The following is a 17,140-nucleotide window of genomic DNA, read 5'->3' as shown; positions in this document are numbered from 1 at the left end:
GTAAGAGCTCCCAGTACAGACCAGTTTGGCACTGGGGACAGCCCGCTCCCTCCCCCACCCCCGGGGGGGGGGACCCACATCTCTGGGGCACCCCCAAAGTGGGACCCACATGTCTGGGGCACCCATAGCACCCACTGGGACCCCCATAGCACCCACTGGGACCCCCAACCTCTCCCTCCACCTGCCCCCCAAGAGGCCCCCGGCGTGTGGGTGCCCCCCCAAAGTGGGACCCACATGTCTGGGATCCCCCCCAGCACCCATCATGACCCCCATAGCACCCACTGGGACCCCCAACCCCTCCCTCCACCTGCCCCCCAAGAGGACCCAGACGTGTGGGTGCCCCCCCAAACTGGGACCCCACATGTCTGGGACCCCCATAGCACCCACTGGGACCCCCAACCTCTCCCACCACCTGCCCCCCACGAGGCCCCCAGCTGTGTGGGTGCCCCCCAAAATGGGACCCACATGTCTGGGGCACCCATAGCACCCATCATGACCCCCATAGCACCCACTGGGACCCCCAACCTCTCCCTCCACCTGCCCCCCAAGAGGCCCCAGGCGTGTGGGTGCCCCCCCCAAAGTGGGACCCACACATCTGGGACCCCCATAGCACCCACTGGGACCCCCAACCCCTCCCTCCACCTGCCCCCCACGAGGCCCCCAGCTGTGTGGGTGCTCCCCCAAGGGCACCCAAGGTGTCCGGGGCACCCCAGGGTGGGGGTCCCCCCACTTTCCCCCCCCCCCCCCCCTCAGATGGCGACGCTGTTCTCGATGGTGGGGGGGTCGAGGTAGGTGTAGGGCAGTGCCAGGGCGGCGTTCCGGCGGTGGATCCGGCGGGAAATGGCGGCCAAGCGCCGGCGGAAGGTCCGGATGAGGCGCTGGGGGGGGCTCCTCCGTGAAGTGGCGTTCGGGGTAACAGCCCAGTGGGCGCTGGGTGGGTGCGGGGGGGGGGGGGGGGGTGGGGGGGTGAGGGGGGGGCCTGGGGGTGGGGGAGGGCACCCAGCCATGGGGGGGCCACCCGAAGGCCTGGGGTCGCTTGGGGTCATGGGGGCACCCACCCATGGGGGGCCCACCCAAAGGCCTGGGGTCGCTTGGGGTCATGGGGGCACCCACCCATGGGGTCGTGTGGGGCACCCACCCATGGGAGGCACCCACCCTTGGGGGGGCCCACCCAAATATCTGGGTCCCCTTGGGGTCACGGGTGCACCCAGGTCACCTTGGGGTCATGGGGGACCCACCCATAGGGTGATGTGGAGCACCCACCCATGGGGGACACCCACCCAAAGGCCTGGGTTCATTTGGGGTCATGGGGGCACACCACCCATTGGGTCATGGGGGCACCCACCCTTGGGGTCATGGGGGCACCCACCCATGGGAGGCACCCATCCATGGGGGGGCCCACCCAAATATCTGGGTCCCCTTGGGGTCATGGGTGCACCCAGGTCAACTTGGGGTCATGGGGGGCCCACCCATGGGGTCGTGTGGGGCACCCACCCATGGGGGACACCCACCCAAAGGTCTGGGTTCACTTGGGGTCATGGGGGCACCCACCCATGGGGTCGTGTGGGGCACCCACCCATGGGGGGCCCACCCGAAGGCCTGGGGTCGCTTGGGGTTATGGGGGGCACCCACCCTTGGGGGGGGCCCACCCAAATATCTGGGTCCCCTTGGGGTCATGGGTGCACCCAGGTCCCCTTGGGGTCATGGGGGACCCACCCATAGGGTCATGTGGGGCACCCACCCAAAGGTCTGGGTTCACTTGGGGTCATGGGGGCACCCACCCTTGGGGTCATGTGGGGCATCCACCCATGGGGGGCCCACCCAAAGGCCTGGGGTCGCTTGGGGTCATGGGGTGCCTACCCATGGGGGGCGCACCCAAATATCTGGGTCCCCTTGGGGTCATGGGGGGGCCCACCCTTGGGGTCATGGGGTTCCACCCATGGGGTCGTGTGGGGCACCCACCCATGGGGGGGCCCACCCAAAGGCCTGGGGTCGCTTGGGGTCATGGGGGCACCCAGGTCACCTTGGGGTCATGGGGGCACCCACCCTTGGGGTTATGGGGGGCACCCACCCTTGGGGGGGCGCACCCAAATATCTGGGTCCCCTTGGGGTCATGGGTGCACCCAGGTCACCTTGGGGTCATGGGGGGTCCACCCATGGGGGTTATGGGGGGCACCCACCCATGGGGGGCCCACCCAAAGGCCTGGGTTCACTTGGGGTCATGGGGGCACCCACCCATGGGAGGCACCCACCCTTGGGGGGGCCCACCCAAATATCTGGGTCCCCTTGGGGTCATGGGGGCACCCAGGTCACCTTGGGGTCATGGGGGGTCCACCCATGGGGGACACCCACCCAAAGGTCTGGGTTCACTTGGGGTCATGGGGGCACCCAGGTCACCTTGGGGTCGTATGGGGCACCCACCCATGTGGGGGGCCCACCCAAAGGCCTGGGGTTGCTTGGGGTCATGGGGGCACCCACCCTTGGGGTCATGGGGTCACCCACCCATGGGTGGGGCCCCCCCAAATATCTGGGTCCCCTTGGGGTCATGGGGGGCCCCACCCTTGGGGTCATGGGTGCACCCAGGTCCCCTTGGGGCCATGGGGGACCCACCCAAACACGTGGGTCCCCTGAGAATGTGGGGAGTGGGTGGGACCCCCCCCCCGCCCCCACCCTCCTGGGTCCCCTTTGGGGTCGGGTGCTCCGGACTTGGGGCGGGTGGGGGTTCCCGAACACCCGGCACCCCCCAATGTGGGTGCTCCACCACTGGAGGTGGGTGTAGGGGTGCCCCCCCCCCAGGATGGGTGCTATGGGTGGGTGGGTGCCCCCCCCCAGGATGGGTGCTATGGGTGGGTGTCCCCTCCAGGATGGGTGCTATGGGTGGGGGTCCCCCCAGGACAGGTGCTATGGGTGTCCCCCCCCCAGGACGGGTGCTATGGGTGGGTGGGTGGGTGTCCCCCAGGATGGGTGCTATGGGTGCCCCCTCCCAGGACAGGTGCTATGGGTGGGTGGGTGTCCCCCAGGATGGGTGCTATGGGTGGGTGGGTGGGTGTCCCCCAGGACGGGTGCTATGGGTGGGTGTCCCCCCCAGGATGGGTGCTATGGGTGGGTGGGTGGGTGTCCCCCAGGACGGGTGCTATGGGTGGGTGTCCCCCCCAGGATGGGTGCTATGGGTGGGTGTCACCCCCCAGGACAGGTGCTATGGGTGGGTGGGTGTCCCCCAGGATGGGTGCTATGGGTGCCCCCCCCCCCCCCAGGACGGGTGCTATGGGTGGGTGTAGGTGTCCCCCCCCAGGACGGGTGCTATGGGGTGGGTGGGTGTCCCTCCAGGACGGGTGCTATGGGTGGGTGTAGGTGTCCCCCCCCAGGATGGGTGCTATGGGTGGGTGTCCCCCCCAGGATGGGTGCTATGGGTGGGTGCCCCCCCCCCCAGGATGGGTGCTATGGGTATCCCCCCCCCAGGATGGGTGCTATGGGTAGGGGTCCCCCCAGGATGGGTGCTATGGGTGGGTGTGTGTCCCCCCCCCAGGATGGGTGCTATGGGTGGGGGTCCCCCCCCAGGACGGGTGCTCTGGGTGGGTGTCCCCCCAGGATGGGTGCTATGGGGTGGGTGGGTGTCCCTCCAGGACGGGTGCTATGGGTGTGTCCCCAGGACGGGTGCTCTGGGTGGGTGTAGGTGTCCCCCCCCCAGGACGGGTGCTATGGGTGGGTGTAGGTGTCCCCCCCCAGGACGGGTGCTATGGGTGGGTGTCCCCCCCAGGACAGGTGCTATGGGTGGGGTGTTTGTCGTCCCCCCCCAGGATGGGTGCTATGGGTGGGTGTCCCCCCAGGATGGGTGCTATGGGTGGGGGTCCCCCCCAGGACGGGTGCTCTGTGTGGGTGTAGGTGTCCCCCCCCAGGACAGGTGCTCTGTGTGGGTGTCCCCCCCCAGGATGGGTGCTCTGGGTGGGTGTCCCCCCCCAGGACGGGTGCTCTGGGTGGGTGTAGGTGTCCCCCCCCAGGACAGGTGCTCTGTGTGGGTGTCCCCCCCCAGGACGGGTGCTCTGGGTGGGGGTCCCTCACCATGTCGAAGGGCTCGTTGCGCAGCACCCAGAGCACCCCCAGGGTGATGGCGGTGGTGTTCATGGCGGGGAGGGCGGACAGGAACTCCCCCTCCGTCAGCGGCGCCTTCGTCTCGGGCGGCGGCGCCCGCATGGCCGCCGGCATGTTGGGCATGAAGGCACCCAGCTCGAACTGCCGCACCCATGGGTGGGGGGGGGGGGTCAGCCCCCACCCCGCCCCGCGGCACCCGCTGCCCACCCAAGGGAGCCGGGGGTCCGGGTGAAGCCAGGCACCCAGGCCCCACACCCCCCCATGGCACCCAGTGCCCCCCCCCATGGCACCCACACCCCCCCATGGCACCCAGCGCTCCCCTCATGGCACCCAGTGCCCCCCCCCATGGCACCCAGTGCCCCCCCCCATGGCACCCAGGCACCTCCCATGGCACCCAGCGCTCCCCTCATGGCACCCAGTGCCCCCCCCCCATGGCACCCAGTGCACCCCCCATGGCACCCAGACAGACCCCATGGCACCCAGTGCACCCCCCATGGCACCCAGGCACCCCCCATGGCACCCAGTGCCCCCCCCCATGGCACCCAGGCACCCCCCATGGCACCCAGCGCTCCCCTCATGGCACCCAGTGCCCCCCCCCATGGCACCCACACCCCCCCATGGCACCCAGTGCCTGCCCCATGGCACCCACACCCCCCCCATGGCACCCAGACACCCCCCATGGCACCCAGTGCCCCCCCCCAAGGGACCAAGGCACCCCCCATGGCACCCAGTGCACCCCTCCATGGCACCCAGGCACCCCCCCATGGCACCCAGTGCCCCCCCCCATGGCACCCAGACACCCCCCCATGGCACCCAGTGCCCCCCCCCATGGCACCCAGTGCCCCCCCCCATGGCACCCATTGCCCCCCCCAAGGGGAGGCCTCTGGAAGAGGGGACCCAGAGGTGTGAGGGGCACCCAGGGGTACAGGAGGGGGCACCCAGGGGTGGGGGCACCCAGGGGTGGGGGAGCACCCAGGGGTGGGGGGGCACCCAGGGGTGGGGGGTCACCCAGGGGTGGGGGCACCCAGGGGTGGGGGGGCACCCAGGGGTGGGGGGGGGCACCCCACTGGGGCACCCACGGTGGGGGGGGGCACCCAGGGGTGCAGGAGGGGGCACCCAGGGGTGGGGGGGCACCCAGGGGTGGGGGGGGGCACCCAGGGGTGCAGGAGGGGGCACCCAGGGGTGGGGGGGCACCCAGGGGTGGGGGGAGCACCCAAGGGTGAGGGGGCACCCAGGGGTGGGGGGGGGCACCCAGGGGTGGGGGGTCACCCAGGGGTGGGGGGGGCACCCAGGGGTGGGGGGCACCCAGGGGTGGGGGGGGCACCCAGGGGTGGGGGGTCACCCAGGGGTGGGGGGCACCCAAGGGTGGGGGGGCACCCAGGGGAGGGGGAGCACCCAGGGGTGGGGGGGGCACCCAAGGGTGGGGGGGCACCCAGGGGTGGGGGGGGGCACTCAGGGGTGGGGGGGCATTCAAGGGTGGGGGGGGCACCCAGGGGTGGGGGAGCACCCAAGGGTGGGGGGGCACCCAAGGGTGGGGGGGGCACCCAGGGGTGGGGGGCACCCGGGGGGGGGGGGGGCACCCAGGGGTGGGGGGCACCCAGGGGTGGGGGGGGCACCCAGGCTGGGGGAGCACCCAGGGGTGGGGGGCACCCAGGGGTGGGGGGGGCACCCAGGGGTGGGGGAGCACCCAGGGGTGGGGGGCACCCAAGGGTGGGGGAGCACCCAGGGGTGGGGGTGGGGGTGTCACCCAGGGGTGGGGGGGCACCCAAGGGTGGGGGGGCACCCAGGGGTGGGGGTGGGGGTGTCACCCAGGGGTGGGGGGGCACCCAAGGGTGGGGGGGCACCTGGCCGCTGTTGGTGGCGGCGTGGTGGGCGGAGCAGCTGTAGATGACCATGGTGAGGAAGGTGACGAGGCGGGGGATGGTGCTCAGCCGGGAGGGCACCCCTGGGGGAGGGGCGGGGCCCTCAGGGCGGGGCCACAGAGGGCGGGGCCACAGTGGGCGGGGCCCTCAGGGCGGGGCCACAGAGGGCGGGGCCACAGAGGGCGGGGCCACACCGGGTGGGGCCTTTGGTGGGGGCAGGGAGGGGGTATGGGGAGGGGGGGAGGGGGATCTGGGGGGAGGGGAGGGGGCAGGGGGCGTGGGAGGGGCACGGAGGGGTCAGGCGGGGTCAGGCGGGGTCACACAGGGGTCACATGAGGGTCAGGTGGGGTCAGGCAGGGTCAGGCGGGGTCACGTGAGGGTCAGGCGGGGTCATGTGAGGGTCAGGCGGGGTCAGGTGGGGTCACACAGGGGTCACTTGAGGGTCAGATGGGGTCACGTGAGGGTCAGGCAGGGGTCAGGTGGGGTCGGGCAGGGTCACATGAGGGTCAGGTGGGGTCAGGAGGGGTCACACAGGGGTCATGTGAGGGTCAGGTGGGGTCAGGCGGGGTCACGTGAGGGTCAGGTGGGGTCAGGAGGGGTCACACAGGGGTCATGTGAGGGTCAGGCGGGGTCAGGTGGGGTCACACAGGGGTCACGTGAGGGTCAGGTGGGGTCAGGCAGGGGTCACACCAGGGTCACGTGAGGGTCAGGCAGAGGTCAGGCGGGGTCACACAGGGGTCATCTGAGGGTCAGGCAGGGGTCAGGTGGGGTCACACAGGGGTCATGTGAGGGTCAGGCAGGGGTCATGTGAGGGTCGTGCAGGGGTCAAGCAGGGGTCACACAGGGTCAGGTGGAGGTCACTCAGGGGGTCACGTGGGGGTAGTGCAGGGGTCAGGCGGGGTCACCCGGGGGTCGCATGAGGGTCACAAAGGGTCATGCAGGGGTCACACAGTGGTCACATGAAGGTCAGGTGGGGGTCGTGTGGGGTCATGCAGGGGTCATGCAGGGGTCACATGGGGGTCATGCAGGGGTCGCACGGGGTCAAACAGGGTCACACGGGGTCACATAGGGTCACAGGGGGTGTGCAGGGGTCACATGAGGGTCACAAAGGGGTCACAAAGGGTCACACGGGGTCACGCAGGGGTTGCACAGGGGTCATGCAGGGGTCATGTGAGGGTCACACAGGGGTCATGTGAGGGTCACACAGGGGTCACACGGGGTCAGGTAGGGGTCACATGAGGGTCACACAGGGGTCAGGGGTCACACAGGGGTCACACAGGGGTCACCGGGGGTCACATGGGGGTCAGTGCCTCACATGGGGGGGTCACACGAGGGTCATGCAGGGGTCAGGGGTCACACGGGGTCACACACAGGTCACCAGGGGTCATGTGGGGGTCAGGGCCTCACACGGGGGGTCACACGAGGGTCGCACAGGGGTCAGGGTCCACACGGGGGTCACACAAGGGTCGCATGGGGGTCAGGGGTCACACAGGGGTCACATGGGGGTCAGGGCCTCGCACGGGGGGGTCACACGAGGGTCATGCAGGGGTCAGGGGTCACATGGGGGTCACATGAGGGTCTCACAGGGGTCACACAGGGTTCACATGTGGGTCACCGGGGGTCACGTGGGGGTCAGGGTCCCGCACGGGGGGGTCACACGAGGGTCACACAGGGGTCAGGGGTCACATGGGGGTCACACAAGGGTCACACAGGGGACAGGGGTCACACAGGGGTCACACAGGGGTCACGTGGGGGTCAGGGCCTCGCACGAGGACGTGACACGAGGGCCGGGGAGGGGGATGGTGCCCTCGCACGGGGCGGGGGTGTGTCACAGGAGGGTCGCACGGGGGTCAGGGGTCACACAGGGGTCACACAGGGGTCACACGGGGGTCACACGGGGGTCACCAGGGGTCACGTGGGGGTCAGGGCCTCACACGAGGACGTGACACGAGGGCCGGGGAGGAGGATTCTGCCCTCGCACGGGGCGGGGGTGTGTCACACGGGGGTCGCACGGGGCGGGGGTGGGGTCGGGGGGGCAGCCGAGGGTCACCGGGGGACACCCCACCCCCACCCCCCCCCTCCCCCCTTGCACGAGGGCGTCCTCGTGCGACGGCACCTGAGCTGCGGCGGCCGAGGAAGCCCTTGTGGAAGATCTCCCCCACCCAGGCCTGCAGCTCGGGGTCCCCGCGCACGGCCGCGTCGCACGGGTAGTAGTGGCGCACGATGCCCTTCACGAAGCTGGGGGAGGGGCGGGGGGGGAGGGGAGGGGTCAGCCCGGCTGCCCCTCCCCCCCCCCACACCCACCCACCGCTGCTTCTCGCAGGAGGAGGGGCAGGAGAGGGCTCCCGGGCCCTCGGGTGGGGCCTCGCTCGCACGAGGGGGCACGAGAGAGCACGAGGATGCACAAGAGAGTGCACGAGGTCTGATGAGGGCACCCATGGGTGCAGAAGAGGGGCACGAGGGGACACGAGGACACACGAGGGGGCACGAGGACACATCAGGGGCACGAGGATGCACGAGGAGGCACGAGGGGGCACGAGGACACACGAGGGGGCACGAGGACACACGAGGACACACGGGGATGCACAAGAGAGAGCACAAGGTCTGATGAGGGCACCCATGGGTGCAGAAGAGGGGCACGAGGGGGCACGAGGACACATCAGGGGCACGAGGACACACGACAGAGCATGAGGGGGCACGAGGGGACACGAGGACACATGAGGGGACACGAGGACGCACGACAGAGCACGAGGAGGCATGAGGGGACACAAGGACATATGAGAGGGCACGAGGGGGCACGAGGATGCACGGAGACACACGAGGAGGCACGAGGATGCACAAGAGAGAGCACAAGGTCTGATGAGGGCACCCATGGGTGCAGAAGAGGGGCACGAGGGGGCACGAGGACACATCAGGGGCACGAGGACACACGACAGAGCATGAGGGGGCACGAGGACACATGAGGGGACACGAGGACGCACGACAGAGCACGAGGGGGCACGAGGGGACATGAGGACACATGAGGGGACACGAGGGGGCACGAGGATGCACGGAGACACACGAGGACGCACGGGGATGCACAAGAGAGAGCACAAGGTCTGATGAGGGCACCCATGGGTGCAGAAGAGGGGGCACGAGGGGGCACGAGGACACATGAGGGGACACGAGGACACATCAGGGGCACGAGGACGCACGAGGAGGCACGAGGGGGCACGAGGACACATGAGAGGGCACGAGGGGGCACGAGGACACACGGGGATGCACAAGAGAGTGCACGAGGTCTGATGAGGGCACCCATGGGTGCAGAAGAGGGGCACGAGGGGACACGAGGACACATGAGGGGACACGAGGACACATCAGGGGCACGAGGGGGCACGAGGATGCACGGAGACACACGAGGACGCACGGGGATGCACAAGAGAGAGCACAAGGTCTGATGAGGGCACCCATGGGTGCAGAAGAGGGGCACGAGGGGACACGAGGACACATCAGGGGCACGAGGACGCACGACAGAGCACGAGGGGGCACGAGGGGGCACAAGGACACATGAGGGGGCACGAGGGGGCACGAGGAAGCACGAGGGGGCACGAGGGCGCACGGAGATGCACAAGAGAGAGCACAAGGTCTGATGAGGGCACCCATGGGTGCAGAAGAGGGGCACGAGGGGGCACGAGGGGTCACGAGGATGAATGAGGACACATGAGGGGGACGAGGACACATGAGGGGGCACGAAGAGACACGAGGATGCACGAGGATGCACAAGAGAGTGCACAAGGTCTGATGAGGGCACCCATGGGTGCAGAAGAGGGGCACGAGGGGACACGAGGACACATCAGGGGCACGAGGATGCACGAGGAGGCACGAGGATGCACGAGGATGCACGGAGACACACGAGGACGCACGGGGATGCACAAGAGAGAGCACGAGGTCTGATGAGGGCACCCATGGGTGCAGAAGAGGGGTCACGAGGGGGCACGAGGACACATCAGGGGCACGAGGACGCACGACAGAGCACGAGGGGGCACGAGGGGGCACGAGGACACATGAGGGGACACGAGAGGGCACGAGGAGGCACGAGGATGCACGGAGACACATGAGGACGCACGGGGATGCACAAGAGAGTGCACAAGGTCTGATGAGGGCACCCATGGGTGCAGAAGAGGGGCACGAGGGGACATGAGGGGGCACGAGGATGAATGAGGACACATGAGGGGGACGAGGACACATGAGGGGGCACGAAGAGACACGAGGATGCACGAGGATGCACAAGAGAGTGCACAAGGTCTGATGAGGGCACCCATGGGTGCAGAAGAGGGGGCACGAGGGGACACGAGGACACATCAGGGGCACGAGGACGCACGACAGAGCACGAGGGGGCACGAGGGGGCACAAGGACACATGAGGGGGCACGAGGGGGCACGAGGAAGCACGAGGGGGCACGAGGACACATGAGGGGACACGAGGACACATGAGGGGACATGAGAGGGCACGAGGATGCACGGAGACACATGAGGACGCACGGGGATGCACAAGAGAGTGCACAAGGTCTGATGAGGGCACCCGTGGGTGCAGAAGAGGGGCACGAGGGGACACGAGGACACATCAGGGGCACGAGGACGCACGACAGAGCACGAGGGGGCACGAGGGGACACGAGGACACATGAGGGGACACGAGAGGGCACAAGGATGCACGGAGACACACGAGGACACACGGGGATGCACGAGAGAGCACAAGGTCTGATGAGGGCACCCATGGGTGCAGAAGAGGGGCACGAGGGGGCACGAGGGGTCACGAGGATGAATGAGGACACATGAGGGGGACGAGGACACATGAGGGGGCACGAAGAGACACGAGGATGCACGAGGATGCACAAGAGAGTGCACAAGGTCTGATGAGGGCACCCATGGGTGCAGAAGAGGGGGCACGAGGGGACATGAGGACACACAAGGGAGCACGAGGAGGCACGAAGACACATGAGGGGGCACGAAGGGGCACAACGGGGCACGACAGAGCACGAGGAGACACGAGGAAGCACGAGGATGAATGAGGGGACACGAGGGGACACGAGAGGCCATGAAGGGGCAGGAAGAGGCACGAGGATGCACGAGGATGCACGAGGACGCACGACAGAGCATGAAAAGGCACGAGGGGGAATGAGGGGACACGAGGCTGAATGAGGGGACACGAGGGGGCACGAGGGGACATGAGGAGGCACGAAGACACGTGAGGGGGCACGAAGGGGCACAACGGGGCACGACAGAGCACAAGGAGGCACAAGGATGAATGAGGGGACACGAGGGGGCACGAGAGGCCATGAAGGGGCAGGAAGAGGCAGGAAGAGGCACGAGGACACACGAAGATGCACGAAGATGCACGAGGACGCACGACAGAGCACGAGGAGGCACGAGGGGGAATGAGGGGACACGAGGGGGCACGAGGGGACACGAGGGGACACGAGAGGCCATGAAGGGGCAGGAAGAGGCAGGAAGAGGCACGAGGACACACGAGGATGCACGAAGATGCACGAGGATGCACGACAGAGCACGAGGAGGCACGAGGGGGAATGAGGGGACACGAGGGGGCACGAGGGGACACGAGGGGACACGAGAGGCCATGAAGGGGCAGGAAGAGGCAGGAAGAGGCACGAGGACACACGAGGATGCACGAAGATGCACGAGGATGCACGAGGACATGCGACAGAGCACGAGGAAGCATGAGGATGAATGAGGGGACACGAGGGGACACGAGGGGACACGAGAGGCCATGAAGAGGCAGGAAGAGGCACGAGGACGCACGAGGATGCACGAGGATGCACGAGGACACACGACAGAGCACGAGGAGGCACGAGGGGGAATGAGGGGACACGAGGGGGCACGAGGGGACACGAGGGGACACGAGAGGCCATGAAGGGGCAGGAAGAGGCAGGAAGAGGCACGAGGACACACGAGGATGCACGAAGATGCACGAAGATGCACGAGGACATGCGACAGAGCACGAGGAAGCATGAGGATGAATGAGGGGACACGAGGGGACACGAGGGGACACGAGAGGCCATGAAGAGGCAGGAAGAGGCAGGAAGAGGCACGAGGACGCACGAGGATGCACGAGGATGCACGAGGACACACGACAGAGCACGAGGAGGCACGAGGGGGAATGAGGGGACACGAGGGGACACGAGGGGACACGAGAGGGCACGAGGATGAATGAGGGGACACGAGGGGGCACGAGAGGCCATGAAGGGGCAGGAAGAGGCAGGAAGAGGCACGAGGACGCACGAGGATGCACGAGGATGCACGAGGGGGAATGAGGGGGCACGAGGGGACACGAGGGGCCACGAGGGGCCACGAGGCCTCTCCCACCTGCGGATGGCGGCCCAGATGCGCCGGGCGTCCTCGGCGAAGTAGTAGCGGCGGGTGTGGGTGACGCCGCGGCGGCGCAGGTCGCGGGGCAGGACCAGGGCGGCGTAGGGCAGTTCCCGCAGCCCCCGCGCCAACAGCCGCAGCAGCCCCCGGCGCCCCAGGGCCACCGCCTGCGCCAGCGCTCAGTGCTCAGTGCCGGGGACCCCCCGTCCCCACCCCGGACCCCCCGACTGCCCCCCCGGATCCGCCCCCAATCCCCCAAAGTGCCAGCAAATGGCCCCAAATCCCGCCAAAACCCAACCGAAGGCCCCCAAAATCCCCCAAATGCCCCCAAACCCCCACAAATGCCCCCAAATCCCACCAAAACCCATCCAAAATGCCCCCAAATCCCAACAAAACCCATCCAAAATCCCCGTAAATGCCCCCAAATCCCACCAAAACCCAACCGAAGGCCCCCAAAATCCCCAAAATGCCCCCAAACCCCCACAAATGCCCCCAAATCCCAACAAAATCCCACCAAAATGCCCCAAATCCCACCAAAACCCATCCAAAATCCCCCCAAATGCCCCCAAATCCCAACAAAACCCATCCAAAATCCCGTAAATCCCCCAAATCCCACCAAAACCCAACCAAAGGCCCCCAAAATCCCCCAAAAGGCCCCAAAACCTCCACAAATGCCCCAAATCCCGCCAAAATCCCACCAAAATTCCTCCAAATCCCACCAAAACCCATCCAAAATCCCCCAAATGCCCCCAAATCCCACCAAAACCCATCCAAAGACGCCCCAAAACCCAAAGGACCCCATCAAAACCTCCCAAATCCCCCCAAAGTGCCACCAAATTCCCCAAATCCCGCCAAAACCCAACCGAAGGCCCCCAAATCCCCCCAAATCCACCCGATCCCATCAAAATCCAATAAAATTCCCCAAATCCTGCCAAAACCCATCCAAAATCCCCCAAATGCCCCCAAATCCCTCCAAAACCCATCTAGAGGCCTCCAAAATCCCCCAATGCCCCAAAATCCCCCAAAATCCCCACAAATGCCCCCAAATCCCACCAAAATGCCCCCAAATCCCCCCCAAACCCATCCAAAGGCCCCCAAAATCCCCAAAAGGCCCCCAAATCCCCACAAATGCCCCCAAATCCCAACAAAATCCCCCCAAATGCCCCCAAATCCCACCAAAACCCATCCAAAATCCCCGTAAATGCCCCCAAATCCCACCAAAACCCAACCAAAGGCCCCCAAAATCCCCCAAAAGGCCCCAAAACCTCCACAAATGCCCCCAAATCCCGCCAAAATCCCACCAAAATTCCTCCAAATCCCACCAAAACCCATCCAAAATCCCCCCAAATGCCCCCAAATCCCACCAAAACCCATCCAAAGACGCCCCAAAACCCAAAGGACCCCATCAAAACCTCCCAAATCCCCCCAAAGTGCCACCAAATTCCCCCAAATCCCACCAAAACCCAACAGAAGGCCCCCAAATCCCCCCCAAATCCACCCGATCCCATCAAAATCCCAATAAAATTCCCCCAAATCCTGCCAAAACCCATCCAAAATCCCCCCAAATGCCCCCAAATCCCTCCAAAACCCATCTAGAGGCCTCCAAAATCCCCCCAATGCCCCAAAATCCCCCCAAAATCCCCACAAATGCCCCAAATCCCACCAAAATGCCCCCAAATCCCCCCCAAACCCATCCAAAGGCCCCCAAAATCCCCCAAAAGGCCCCCAAATCCCCACAAATGCCCCCAAATCCCAACAAAATCCCCCCAAATGCCCCCAAATCCCACCAAAACCCATCCAAAATCCCCGTAAATGCCCCCAAATCCCACCAAAACCCAACCAAAGGCCCCCAAAATCCCCCAAAAGGCCCCAAAACCTCCACAAATGCCCCCAAATCCCGCCAAAATCCCACCAAAATTCCTCCAAATCCCAACAAAACCCATCCAAAATCCCCCCAAATGCCCCCAAATCCCACCAAAACCCATCCAAAATCCCCGTAAATGCCCCCAAATCCCACCAAAACCCAACCAAAGGCCCCCAAAATCCCCCAAAATGCCCCCAAACCCCCACAAATGCCCCCAAATCCCACCAAAATCCCACCCAAAATGCCCCCAAATCCCACCAAAACCCATCCAAAATCCCCCCAAATGCCCCCAAATCCCACCAAAACCCATCCAAAGACGCCCCAAAACCCAAAGGACCCCATCAAAACCTCCCAAATCCCCCCAAAGTGCCACCAAATTCCCCCAAATCCCGCCAAAACCCAACCGAAGGCCCCCAAATCCCCCCCAAATCCACCCGATCCCATCAAAATCCAAATAAAATTCCCCCAAATCCTGCCAAAACCCAACCGAAGGCCCCCAAATCCCCCAAAAGGCCCCCAAATCCCCCCAAAATCCCTCCAAAGGCCTCCAAAACCCTCCAAAATCCCACCAAAATCCATCCTAAGGCCCCCTAAATCCCCCCAAAATGGCCCCAAATCCCCCCAAAATCCACCTAACCCCCCAAATCCCCTAAATCCCCCTAAATCCCCATAAATCTCCCCCCAAATCCCCCAAAATCCCCCCAAAACGCCTCTATATTCCCCCAAAATCCACCTAACCCCCCAAATCCCCCTAAATCACCCCGAAATCCCCCCAAAATCTCCCCAAAATGCCCCTAAATCCCCTCAAATCCCCCTAAATACCCACAAAATCCCCCTAAATCCCCCCCAAAAAACCCTAAATCCCCCTAAATCTCCCCCAACTCCCCCCAACTCCCCCAAAACGCCCCTAAATCCCTCTAAATCCCCCCAAAATCCCCCCTAAATCTCTCCAGAATGCCCCTAAATCCCCTCAAATCCCCCTAAATCCCTCCAAAACGCCCCTAAATCTCCCCAAAATCCCCCCAAATCCCCCTAAATCCCCCCAAACCCCCTAAATCTCCCCCAAATCCCCCTAATTCCCCCAAAATCCCCCCTAAATCTCCGCAAAATGCCCCTAAAACCCCCCAAAATCCCCCTAAATCTCCCCCAAATCCCCCCTAAATCCCCCCCAAATGCCCCTAAATCCCTCTAAATCCCCCCAAATCCCCTCTGAATCCCCCTAAATCCCCCAAATCCCCCCAAATCCCCTCTGAATCCCCCTAAATCTCCCCCAAATCCCCCCAAACCCCCTAAATCTCCCCCAAATCCCCCCTAAACCCCCCCAAAATGCCCCTAAATCCCCCTAAATCCCCCCAAATCCCCCCATAATCCCCCCTAAATCTCCCCCAAATCCCCCAAAATCCCCCCAAATCCCCCTAAATCTCCCCCAAATCCCCCTAAAGCCCCCCAAAATCCCCCCTAAATCTCCCCAAAATGCCCCTAAATCACCCCAAATCCCCCCAAATCCCCCTAAATCCCTCCAAAACGCCCCTAAATCTCCCCAAAATCCCCCCAAACCCCCTAAATCCCCCCCAAATCCCCCCAAAATCCCCCCTAAATCTCCCCCAAATGCCCCTAAATCCCCCCAAATCCCCCTAAATCCCCCCAAATCCCCCCCAAATCCCCCCTAAATCCCTCCAAATCCCCCCAATCCCCCCAAATCCCCCTAAATCCCCCCTGAATCCCCCCAAATCCCCCCTAAATCCCCCCCAAATCCCCCCAAATCCCCCTAAATCCCCCCTGAATCCCCCCAAATCCCCCCTAAATCCCCCCCAATCCCCCTAAATCCCCCGAATCCCCCCAAATCCCCCTAAATCCCCCCTGAATCCCCCCAAATCCCCCCTAAACCCCCCCAAATCCCCCCAAATCCCCCTAAATCCCCCCAAACCCCCTAAATCCCCCCTAAATCCCCCCAAACCCCCTAAATCTCCCCCAAATCCCCCCTAAATCCCCCCAAAATCCCCCCCAAATCCCCCCCAATCCCCCCAACACCCCCCCCCCATCCCCAGGGCGCCCCGAATCCCCCCGAGGCCGCCCCCGCCCCCCCCCCCCCCCAGCACCCCAAGGTGCACCCAGGGGCACCCACCCGGTCGAAGACCCCCCCGGGGTTGAGCAGGAACCTGCGGGCCAGGCTGGCGATGTGCACCGTGAAGCGGGTGTGGGGCACCAGCAGCTGCGGGTGACGGGGTCCCATGGGTGCTGGGGGGCACCCCGGGGTCCCCCACACCCCAATATCTGGGTACACCCCCACCCCAATACCTGGGTACCCCCCCCAACACATGGGTGCCCCCACACCCCAACACATGGGTGCCCCCACACCCCAACACATGGGTGCCCCTATACCTGAACACCCACATCCCCCCACACCCAGACCTGGGGGTCCCATGGGTGCTGGGGGGCACCCCGGGGTCCCCCACACCCCAATATCTGGGTACACCCCCACCCCAATACCTGGGTACCCCCCCCAACACATGGGTGCCCCCATACCCCAACCCATGGGTGCCCCTATACCTGAACACCCACGTCCCCCCCCCCCCCAGGCCCGGGGGTCCCATGGGTGCTGGGGGGCACCCCGGGGTCCCCCACACCCCAATACCGGGGTCCCCCCCCACCCCAATACCTGGGTCCCCCCTGACCCAGACACTGGGGTCCCCCCCATACCCCATTACCTGGGTGTGTCCCCCCCCCCCCCCCCCGACCCGGGGGTCCCATGGGTGCTGGGGTCCGAACTCCCGGGTCCCCCACACCCAGACCCGGGGTGTCCCCCCACCCCCAGTCCCGGGGTCCCCCCCCCCAGACCGGGGTCCCCGCCCATCCCGGGGGGTCCGTCCCCCCCAGTCCCTGTGTCCCCCCCAGTCCCTGTGTGTCACCCCCATTCCCTGTGCCACCCCCCGTCCCTGTCCCCCCCCATTCCCTGTCCCCA

General features: G+C 65.8%; 1 protein-coding gene across 1 annotated transcript; it reads right to left on the bottom strand.

The window, feature by feature from the left end:
• Positions 1-749: 749 nt before the first annotated feature.
• Positions 750-16,411, bottom strand: LOC132321690 (hydroperoxide isomerase ALOXE3-like). Its single transcript, XM_059835134.1, is given in 7 exon segments — positions 750-890; positions 892-930; positions 4,060-4,230; positions 5,934-6,034; positions 8,068-8,189; positions 12,312-12,481; positions 16,304-16,411. Coding segments are annotated over 7 exon segments (852 nt in total).
• Positions 16,412-17,140: the final 729 nt, after the last annotated feature.

Source organism: Gavia stellata, unplaced genomic scaffold (genome assembly GCF_030936135.1).
Source record: "Gavia stellata isolate bGavSte3 unplaced genomic scaffold, bGavSte3.hap2 HAP2_SCAFFOLD_623, whole genome shotgun sequence".
In the NCBI taxonomy this organism is placed as follows: domain Eukaryota; kingdom Metazoa; phylum Chordata; class Aves; order Gaviiformes; family Gaviidae; genus Gavia; species Gavia stellata.
This window is presented reverse-complemented; position numbering and strand designations above follow the sequence as displayed.